This window comes from Oncorhynchus mykiss, chromosome 1, assembly GCF_057628025.1.
Source record: "Oncorhynchus mykiss isolate SJ-2025 chromosome 1, ASM5762802v1, whole genome shotgun sequence".
Classification (NCBI taxonomy): Eukaryota; Metazoa; Chordata; class Actinopteri; order Salmoniformes; family Salmonidae; genus Oncorhynchus; species Oncorhynchus mykiss.
The window spans coordinates 66,726,525-66,738,263 of record NC_143022.1 but is presented as its reverse complement, the minus strand read 5'-3'; the positions used below and the strand labels follow the sequence as shown (position 1 = coordinate 66,738,263).

At 44.6% G+C, this 11,739-nt stretch overlaps 1 protein-coding gene across 2 annotated transcripts in view; it reads right to left on the bottom strand.

The window, feature by feature from the left end:
- Positions 1–268: 268 nt before the first annotated feature.
- Positions 269–11,739, bottom strand: part of hs3st1l1 (heparan sulfate (glucosamine) 3-O-sulfotransferase 1-like1) — a 33,483-nt gene continuing 22,012 nt past the window's right edge. For both annotated transcript variants that reach the window (XM_021607970.3, XM_021607977.3), the window contains one exon: positions 269–1,748. In XM_021607970.3, coding sequence (XP_021463645.1) covers positions 654–1,559 — 906 coding nt within the window. In that variant the 5' untranslated portion in view covers positions 1,560–1,748 and the 3' untranslated portion in view covers positions 269–653. The remainder of the gene's footprint in view (positions 1,749–11,739) is intronic.

The following is an 11,739-nucleotide window of genomic DNA, read 5'->3' as shown; positions in this document are numbered from 1 at the left end:
AAATACAGGAAGAGCTCCGACTTCAGCTTGCTGACTCTCGTGATTCGGGCCCCTTTTGCTGCAGGCACTACCTTCAATGTCCAAACCATTAGTGATTTCTGTAATGCTAAAGTGGCGCTCTAGGGCAACCATTTCCCTTGCATGAATGTCCTACTTCCACTGCAGTGAAACAAAGGCTTATCCTAATGCCTCAGTCTACCTTAGCATGCTCCCTAAACAACTCCGGTTAGGATCTGGAGGGCAGCACAAAGAACCAAAAAGAGAAATGTACATTTTTAAAGCAGAACAATTTATTATCAAGTACAAGAATATCAAACAAAGCAGAAAAAAAATCCATCAGGTTCACAAAATTGTTTTGCCACAATCTGCGTCACTTTTGTTCGGTACAGTACAGAGAATGACTTATCAAGATTGGCCATTTTTCCACGTTTAGTTTATATTTTAAGTTCTTGCTTTATTTTGTAAATGTGGAACTGCGCTGCTGACACCAGAGCAGAGTAAAAGGCGATTGACAGGAGTGTTTGGGTGTCAGAGTTCGTAAAGTGCTTTTGCCCCTTTAATACTGGTCAGTCAGTCCTTAAACAGGGCAATGGTTCCTAAGTCTTCTCTGGGCCAGGAGGAACTAGTCCACATAGGAAGAGGGGTGCCCTGCCTTACTGCCAGTCAAAGGAGCGCTTCACCAGACGGTAGAAGTTACGATTGTGCTCCCGGAGGTAGGAGCGTAGCTGTTGCAGCACGGTACTGTTGACAGCCGGGTGGGGGCGCCCTTTGGACTCGTGCAGGCAGCGTTCTCGCCCCTCACTCCGGATGCAGAAGAACCCCTTGGTCTGGTTGAAGTAGAAGTTGGACGACATTATCCTGGGGGGCAGGTTGAGGAAACGCTCTACTTTCTGCAGCTCGGGAAGGGGGTCCCGGATCAAAGTGTCCCCATCAACGATGTGGATCTGCTCCAGAGGGAAGTGGCGCAGCCAGTTCCGCATATGCACGTCGTAGAAGCTACGCTGGATGGCCTTGTAGCGGGTGTTGAGAGCTCCGCTGCGCACCAGCAGATTCTCAATGGCCTGCACTGGCTTGTGGTTCTCCAGGCGGTTGAAGTAGACCTGGGTGTAGTCTGAGACGACACGTTCAGTTGGGTCCCGCAGGATCAGCAGCAGCTTGATGGAGGAGTTCATGGCACGGATGCGCTCTGGCGCCAGGGAAGAGGTGAAATAGCCTGGCGTCTTCTCCACTGTGATCTGGTGCGGGTAGGAATAGGGCATCAGCTCACGGTACCAGTCAAAGCCCTTGGCGTAGTTCTCGTCCCAGTCGAAGAAGTGCACCTCTGTGGCGGCGGCAGCGACCTCAGGGTGGATATCTAGCATCTCCAGCAGGGCGCGTGTCCCCCCCTTGCGCACCCCAATGATGATGCTGTGGGGGGCATGTTTGCTAGTCCCCGGGGGTGGAGACAGAGTGACGTTGGCAGTGAGTCCAGGGCCCAGATCCAGGCTCTGAACAAACTCTGATGGGGCAGCATAAGTCTGGAGAACCAGGAGGAACACTGACACCAACAAGCAGGCCATGGTGAGGGAGGTTGACGAGAAGAGGAAAACAGAGGAGAGGGGACGGTCAGAGAGACAGGAGAGCAGTGGATCAGGTTTAGCTGTGGATCAGAGCCATCTCTTTGTGATCAAAGCTCACGTGGACAGAGCGGCTGTCTTCGTCTGCCATCGAGCATGAGGAGGAGAAATCACAGCCAGTCCAGAGCACATCTGTAGAGACAGAAGGAAGAAAAATGTACTTAGGTCTTCCCATTTGATTATCATGAAAAGCTAGCATAGCCCGAAGGCAATTTCTTTAACCTGACAAAGCTTTCCAGTAATTAATAGAATGCAAGTCTGTCTCAAGTGTTTCCTCTCTTTTCATTATTATTATTCATCTCACTCAGTTTCAAATGTTTTCCTTCCATCTCCCCCTCGCCTCTCTCCTTTCCGTATCAGGAGTCACTTGTTTTAATTATATGGTGTAATTTCACTGGCTGAAAAATATTTAGCTCTCTCAGCCACATTTCTGGGATGAACTACGCAAGTGTCTGGCTCTGGGCCAAAACATAGGCCACACAACTTCATTTTGTTTTACCGGGGGTCATAATCCTCACTCAAATCAATACACTTAACCTTCACCCGGGAACATTTCAATGAAGACAGCAGGGGTAAGTGTAAAGGACAAAGTGTGACTGTAGAAATAAGAGAAGCTTTTAGTTCTGGATACTGTACCTTCTGATTTTATATACATGTGAAGCAAGATCAAAAACAAGACCAAGAGAACTAGGACAGGAGGACTAGGATTGAAAAATACTGGATAGACTCTGAACAGCCATAACATTTGAGTCCTCCTGACCTTAAGTCTTCCCAAATGCTTTCATCAGGAAAACAAACTACGGGAGAAGTCGATTCCCCCATGCAAGTCAAAATAACTGCTCTGTTGCATAAACATCAAATACCAGCAAAAGGTCATGGTAAGGCTCTCTAAATAAACTCCCAGAATCATTATCCGGCTGAAAATAGGCTTCCCTGCTGAAAAAAAAAAACCCAGCATAGGCTGGTCATGCTGGTGACCAGCCGCCACCGCGTTATGGACACTGGTAGTCTCTCGTGGAAAGACTACGTAAACATAAATGGTACCATAGATCTGTCACGATACGTGATGCGTGAGATCCAGTAGTATTAGTTCCCATGTTAGTTTTTTTTCACCACTGGTTATTTGGACAAAAATAAAAACAAACAAATAAATAAATAAATAAAAATCACACTTTCGTAGGTGTTAGCATCTTTCGAATATCGGAACGGGAGGGAACATTTGTCCCATAGACTTGTCCGTAACGAACAAAGAGAGAGGACGGAGCTCTTCCTTCCGGTTCAGATCCTCATTCTAGTTCTTCTCAACACGTATGGACCCAGAACTTAAAATCATACTTTCGTTCTGTGTTAATTAACCGAGATAAGGACATTGGTGACCAGCCGTCGCTGTGTTTTGGACACCGGTAACTAAGCTGATCACAAGCATACCAATCATGCTGGTCACCAGCAAAACTAGCATCAATTCAGCTTGCAAAGTTATGTTTTATTCCTATTGGGATCCAGTCAAAGTGGGGATATCCAAGAATTGGAACGTGTATTCACCCACAATCTGCATTCAGAATGACAGCCAGGCTTAGAAAGATTTATAAATACCTAAACCATCTAAAAACAGGAACAACCATTTCAGCAATGGTTGCAATACGTCCAACTAACAGATTGGATTAGTTTAGAAAAATCTATATGTTAATCATGTTTGTGTAGCATAAGATTGAATTAATTCAATGTATACGCAAAAAAAAAGGTGGAAAAGTACCAAATTTACTTGAGTAAAAGTATTTGGTTTTAAAAGTACGTAAAAGTATAAATAATTTTAAAATGTCTTATATTAAGCAAACCAGACAACACATTTTTCTGTTTTTTATTTATTTACGGATAGCCAGGATCAACACCCAGACATAATTTACAAACGAAGCATTTGTGTTTAGTGAGTCTGCCAGATCAGAGGTAGCAGGGATGACCAGGGATGTTCTCTTGATAAGTGAGTGAATTAGACAATTTTCCTGTCCTGCTAAGCATTCAAAATGTAACGAGCACTTTTGGGTGTCAGGGAAATTGTAAGAAGTAAAAAAGCACATTATTTTCGTCAGGAATGTGGTGGAGTAAAAGTTAAAGTTCTCAAAAATATAAATAGTAAAGTACAGATACCCCCCCCCCAAAAAAAAAACTGACTTAAGTAGTACTTTAAAGTATTTTTTACTTAAGTACTTTACACCACTGCTAAAAATATATTGAAACAAACTATTCTAAAAAGCTAACGGCAATAGACCATGCTGGTAAATATGATAATGATTTACATTTAAGACATTTAGCAGGACGCTCTTATCCACAGCGACTTACAGGACAAATTAGGGTTAAGTGACTTGCTCAAAAGGTACAAGTAGATTTTTCACCTAGTCGGCTCAGGGATTCGAACCAGTGACCTTTGGTTAATGGCTCAACACTTTTTACCGCTAGGCTACCTGGGCATTGTTTTGCAGACCAGCTTGACCATGCTGGACTAGCATGGACCAGCTTGGTCACCAGCATCACCTGCATAAGCTCGTCACCAGCATCACCAGCTAGCCCATGCTGGCCAGACCACCTTGACCTGCTAGACCATGCTGGTCAGACCAGCTAGACCATCTAGACCAGCATGGTCACCAGCATACGCTGGTCACCAGCATCACTAGCTTGACCAGCTAGTCAGCCAGCCTAACCATCTAAACCATGCTGATCAAACCAGCCTGACTATGCTGGTCAACTAGTATAACCAGCTAGACCATGCTGGTCAGTCCAGCAGTCCAGCAGTCAGTTAAAGAAGAGCCACAGCTCACTCTGGATTAAGCTCTCTAGGTAGCTAAGGGCTTGGGCAATGTATAGGGCTGTGGCTAGGTAGCTAAGGGCTTGGGCAATGTATAGGGCTGTGGCTAGGTAGCTAAGGGCTTGGGCAATGTATAGGGTTGTGGCTAGGTAGCTAAGCTCTTGGGCAATGTATAGGGCTGTGGCTAGGTAGCTAAGAGCTTTGGCAATGTATAGGGCTGTGGCTAGGTAGCTAAGCGCTTGGGCAATGTATAGGGCTGTGGCTAGGTAGCTAAGCGCTTGGGCAATGTATAGGGCTGTGGCTAGGTAGCTAAGCGCTTGGGCAATGTATAGGGCTGTGGCTAGGTAGCTAAGCGCTTGGGCAATTTATAGGGCTGTGGCTAGGTAGCTAAGGGCTTGGGCAATGTATAGAGCCGTGGCTAGATATGAGGTTTGGGACTAGGAGTAGGTATGGCCGCTGGGGCAGGGGCTAAGTATGGGTACTGGGGTTAGGGAATGCAGCCCTGGGGGCTGGACCTGCCCTGCAGCACTGTGGGTAGAGGAAAAGGTGCTCTACTGTAAACGACTGTGCAGGGAGCCACTTATGCGCTGTGACAGGCGAGCTTGCCTGTCAGTGTTTCAATAGTGGAGAGCTGCCAAGTCCAATGCTAACAGCCAGGCGCGCTTCCTGTCTTATCCAATTCCCCTCGCTCCCTCTCAGCACACCGTCACCTGGAATGAGCCATTGTTTCACATCCCGCTGGGCCGCAAATGCTTTATTCAAGACGTGATGCATATCTTCATGGCTTTTTTTCCGTCACACAGCTGCCCGGCACACAAGTTCAGTATCTGGGAGAGCATTTAACTAAAACTATTGGACTGAATGCTGAGGGAGAGAGAAAGGGAGTACTGGCAGGTTACAGACAAGACACTGGCATTGATTTATAGTCCCGAACTAGGTAAGAGGTCACGTTGTAGTTGGCTGAGTAAAACAACTAAGATAAAATATACAGTGCCTTCGGGAAGTTCTCAGACCCCTAGACTTTTCCCACATTGTTACGTTACAGCCTTATTCTAAAATGGATTACATAACACAATTTCCTCAGCAATCTATCCACAATACACCATAATGACAAAGAAAAAAAAAAACAGGTTTTTAGAAACTTTTGCACATTAAAAAGAAAAAGACCTTATTTACTGATGTATTCAGACCCTTTGCTATGAGACTTGAAATTGAGGTCAGGTGCCCCCTGTTTCCATTGATCATCTTTGAGAGGTTTCTACAATTTGATTGGAGTCCACCTGATTTATATTCAATTGTTTGAACAGGATTTGGAAAGGCACACCTGTCTATATAAAGGTCCCACAGTTGACAGTGCATGTCAGAGAAAAAAAAACAAGCCATGAGGTCGAAAGAATTGTCCATTGAGCTCCGAGAGGATTGTGTCGAGGCACAAATCTGGGGAAGGGTACCAAAAAAATGTCTGCAGCATTGAAGGTCCCAAAGAACACAGTGGCATCCATCATTCTTAAAAGGAAGAAGTTTGGACCCACTAAGACTCTTCCTAGAGCTGGCCGCCTGGTCAAGCTGACCAATCAGGGGAGAAGGGCCTTGGTCAAGGAGGTGACCAAGAACCCGATGGTCAATGACAGCTCTAGAGGTCCTCTGTGGAGACAGGATAACCTTCCAGAAGGCCAACCAGCTCTGCAGCACTCCACCAATTAGGCCTTTATGGTAGAATGGCCAGACGGAAGCAACTCCTCAGTAAAAGGCACATGACAGCCTGCTTGGAATTTGCCAAAAAGGCACCTAAAAACACTCAGGACATGAGAAACAAGATTATCTGGTCTGATGAAACCAAGACTGAACTCTTTGGCCTGAATGCCAAGCGTCACGTCTGGAGGAAACCTGACAACATCCCTACGGTGAAGCATCATGCTGTAGGGATGTTTTTCAGCGGCAGGGACTGGGAGACTAGTCAGGATCGAGGCAAAGATTAATAGAGCAAAGCACAGAGACATCCTTGATGAAAACCTGCTCAGGACCTCACTGTTAATTACGATAAATTAACTAATTTTAAAAAAAAACGTTTTTGCCTTGTCAATATGGGGTATTGTGTGTAGATTACAATTTAATTCAAAGCTGTAACGTAACAAAATGTGGAAAAAGTCAAGGGGTCTGAATACTTTCCGAAGGCACTAACTCTTAAGGCAAGTTAGTGTACTCGCCCTGAAAAAGAATGTGCTATAAACATCTTCTTGTTTTACATCTGCAATCGTTTAGCTACGCCTACCTATGACAAATGACCCAACTATCACACACATACGGCACAATTCACTGACCTGTGATCTCATTTTACAGTTTGTCAGAGGCTGCAGACACTGTGGCTTATCATCTCATAGCATTACCACTGAGAGCCTGAGCCAGCGTAGCTCATGGTTCTACCCTACTATTCATCATCCTAGCAGGCACAGCGGGAGAAACAACAGGTTTTCTGCTCCACAGGAACCCAGCTCCCACTAATTACTCAAACCAGCCAGCCAGCTATATCTAAGGCAGGAGCCAGAACAAACCCTCATTCATATTCAGTGGGTTCCCCGTTCGGTAACATGTGGTGAGCAGCAGGTATTGTACTGCAGAGTTAGTTTTCTTAATGACACCTCAGAGGTCTGTTCATCCAGAACAATTATTGATTCTATGGAGCTTGATTACCAAACCCTTTGTGCAATCAAAACAGTATCATTTTTGTGCCTGGTTCAGTTACTATTACTATTGATATGTAGGTATGTAGAGATGTCCTATAACACACACACACACACACACACACACCTCAGAATATCGGCTGGTATTGCGTGAATGTAATCCATGTGTTCAATACCATTCTATTCATTTCGTTCCAGCCATTACTATGAGCCCGTTCGCCCCAGTTAAGGTGCCACCAGCCGCCTGTGACACACACACGCACGCACGCACGCACGCACACACACAAGCACTGTAACACACTGCACTTAGTGCTGAGAAGACGGTCTCTATTTACGGACTGATCTTTGACTCGTTCAGTCAACAACAAAAAAATACATAGACTAATTTTGTTCATTTGAGTCGGTAACGCCCAGAGCATGCAGGACCCTCTATCGGTGAACTGAAAACTACAAAGAAACATGATTCTCTCGATCACATGCCGTTCACCATAAGGGGCTTATTGGAGCTGTCGTTTGTGACCGAGACTTGTAAAAGTGTGCTTTAAAACAACGTACATTTATTGATTGCTAGGGATACAAATAAGATAGTTTTTTTAGTACATTTTAAACCAGGTGTAGTTGTGGCCGCAAACTGGACTAGATTGCGAACGACTAGGCGGAATTAATTACTTGATTGCCGTGAGGATGATTACATTATTTGCACAACATTATTGGCGAACTGCAGCACCCCAAACAATTAGTTCTTGAGTTCGAGTTTGTTGAGCAGAGGCTGTGTATGTTTTGGCTCTACACAGTGTCCATCATAACATTATATTAATTGCACCGTGTGATCAATTATCAGCTCTAAACATGTATTTTTCTTCTCTATGCTGCCTGCAGCCTCATCTATTTTGCCTGTGCGCATATACAACCGTTGTTTGCCGGAGCACGTCTCCGGAGTCACCAGAGGAGCGCATATTAATAACCCTGCTGTAGAATTCATTGAGGCCAGCAGGTCAAACTAAAACTAAAGACTAAAATGAATGAGCCATTCAGAAAAACAAATCATGACACTAGTCTGTATAGAGAGTTGTTCATAAAAAAACAAAATCATTCGCAAACTGCATATCACTAACTGAGCTGTGCTAGACTACACTGTAGTCACACTGGCCCTTTCTGTGGGCCACTGGGTCGTACTGTGCCGGATGGCCCTCGGCCAGGCTCCAGGGGCCTGTTACCATGGTGAGGAATAGCCAAGCGGACCGGACGCCAGCGGAGTGTGGTGATAGATTATGTTGGGAGGTGAGACTCAAGCCCAATCAAAACGCACCGCCGCTCTTCTTGCGGAGGAGATGGAATGATCAAAACCAACTGCAGCTCACACACACAGTGAGGTCAGGGCATGGAGCCATCCTTCCATCTTTCTTACGCTCTCCCCCCCATCTCATTCATTCTGTCGTCACTGTCGTCTGCATAGCGAGATGTTACAAGACCTTAAACCCAGTGCCCATTCATCTACAGTACAAGCAGAAAGACTAATTGTCAGCTTTCTCCATTTCAAACACCCTCTCTTTTTCTCCCTCTTAGATGCCTGATTACAACTTCAAAAACACACACACGATGCCTTCATCGTGAAAGAACTGCAGTCCTTGACCCTAGGCTGGTTTACAGTTTGTCTATAGACATGTCTAAACAATTAGAAGGTCGATTTAAAAAAAAAAAAAATGTATACCTTCTTTGCTTTCAGGCCCACGTGGAAGGGATGGTATGGGGAGGGGGGTTCCTGGTTGGAGACATTTTGGATGGTTGGGGAAGGGAGGTTGGAGGCTCTCACTTCTTTGTTAATGTTCCTTGACATACTAGGAAAGAACAATAAATATCTTCTCTCTATTATATACACGCACACCAACACACTAGGTTCGCTAGGCAGCTAAAGTTAGCTAGGCTAGGTGTTGAAGGTTAGGGTGACGGTTAGGGTAAGGTCGTGGCGGGCTCCCGAGGTGGGCTCCTGAGTGGCGCAGCAGTCTAAGGCACTGCATCTCAGTGCAAGAGGAGTCACTACAGTCCCTGGTTCGATTCCAGGCTGTATCACATCCGGCCGTGATTGGGAGTCCCATAGGGAGGCGCACAATTGGCCCAGCATTGTCTGGGTTTGGCCAGGGTAGGTCGTCAATGTAAATAAGAATTTGTTCTTAACTGACTTGCATAATTAAATAATAGGATTTTTAAAAAATTAAACAAGGTAGCATGCTAGTGGTTAAAGGGTTAGCTAACATGCTAGTTAAGTAGTTAAAACTTAGTAAGTAGCTGCAAAGTTTATATGTATCTAAAATGCTAAAGTAGTCCATGTGATTAGAACCCAGAACGTTTGTAATTTACAGTGCTATTATTGTCTTAATTTAGAGTTTTACGGATGGGAAAATAAAACTACTAATTTTTTGCACATGCTGGGGAATTGTTGCAATATTCAGGAGTGTTTAATATTTTTTTAACTAGACAAGTCCGTTAAGAACAAATTCTTATTTTCAATGACGGCCTAGGAATAGTGGGTTAACTGCCTTGTTCAGGGGCAAAACAACAGGTTTTCACATTGTCAGCTTGGGGATTCGATCTAGCAACCTTTTGGTTACTGGCCAAACGCTCTAACCACTAGGCTACCTGCCACCCCAAAAGTGTACTTTGGTTTAGATGAGAAGTTACTCACAATTATTAATTGCACCGTGTGATCAATTATCAGCTCTAAACATGTATTTTTCTTCTCTATGCTGCCTGCAGCCTCATCTATTTTGCCTGTGCGCATATACAACCGTTGTTTGCCGGAGCACGTCTCCGGAGTCACCAGAGGAGCGCATATTAATAACCCTGCTGTAGAATTCATTGAGGCCAGCAGGTCAAACTAAAACTAAAGACTAAAATGAATGAGCCATTCAGAAAAACAAATCATGACACTAGTCTGTATAGAGAGTTGTTCATAAAAAAACAAAATCATTCGCAAACTGCATATCACTAACTGAGCTGTGCTAGACTACACTGTAGTCACACTGGCCCTTTCTGTGGGCCACTGGGTCGTACTGTGCCGGATGGCCCTCGGCCAGGCTCCAGGGGCCTGTTACCATGGTGAGGAATAGCCAAGCGGACCGGACGCCAGCGGAGTGTGGTGATAGATTATGTTGGGAGGTGAGACTCAAGCCCAATCAAAACGCACCGCCGCTCTTCTTGCGGAGGAGATGGAATGATCAAAACCAACTGCAGCTCACACACACAGTGAGGTCAGGGCATGGAGCCATCCTTCCATCTTTCTTACGCTCTCCCCCCCATCTCATTCATTCTGTCGTCACTGTCGTCTGCATAGCGAGATGTTACAAGACCTTAAACCCAGTGCCCATTCATCTACAGTACAAGCAGAAAGACTAATTGTCAGCTTTCTCCATTTCAAACACCCTCTCTTTTTCTCCCTCTTAGATGCCTGATTACAACTTCAAAAACACACACACGATGCCTTCATCGTGAAAGAACTGCAGTCCTTGACCCTAGGCTGGTTTACAGTTTGTCTATAGACATGTCTAAACAATTAGAAGGTCGATTTAAAAAAAAAAAAAATGTATACCTTCTTTGCTTTCAGGCCCACGTGGAAGGGATGGTATGGGGAGGGGGGTTCCTGGTTGGAGACATTTTGGATGGTTGGGGAAGGGAGGTTGGAGGCTCTCACTTCTTTGTTAATGTTCCTTGACATACTAGGAAAGAACAATAAATATCTTCTCTCTATTATATACACGCACACCAACACACTAGGTTCGCTAGGCAGCTAAAGTTAGCTAGGCTAGGTGTTGAAGGTTAGGGTGACGGTTAGGGTAAGGTCGTGGCGGGCTCCCGAGGTGGGCTCCTGAGTGGCGCAGCAGTCTAAGGCACTGCATCTCAGTGCAAGAGGAGTCACTACAGTCCCTGGTTCGATTCCAGGCTGTATCACATCCGGCCGTGATTGGGAGTCCCATAGGGAGGCGCACAATTGGCCCAGCATTGTCTGGGTTTGGCCAGGGTAGGTCGTCAATGTAAATAAGAATTTGTTCTTAACTGACTTGCATAATTAAATAATAGGATTTTTAAAAAATTAAACAAGGTAGCATGCTAGTGGTTAAAGGGTTAGCTAACATGCTAGTTAAGTAGTTAAAACTTAGTAAGTAGCTGCAAAGTTTATATGTATCTAAAATGCTAAAGTAGTCCATGTGATTAGAACCCAGAACGTTTGTAATTTACAGTGCTATTATTGTCTTAATTTAGAGTTTTACGGATGGGAAAATAAAACTACTAATTTTTTGCACATGCTGGGGAATTGTTGCAATATTCAGGAGTGTTTAATATTTTTTTAACTAGACAAGTCCGTTAAGAACAAATTCTTATTTTCAATGACGGCCTAGGAATAGTGGGTTAACTGCCTTGTTCAGGGGCAAAACAACAGGTTTTCACATTGTCAGCTTGGGGATTCGATCTAGCAACCTTTTGGTTACTGGCCAAACGCTCTAACCACTAGGCTACCTGCCACCCCAAAAGTGTACTTTGGTTTAGATGAGAAGTTACTCACATAGTTGATTAACAGTTAGTTAAAAACATGCTTACTGACTGTGATATTTACTGAAATATTGCTGCTCAGCCAGAATGTAGTGTT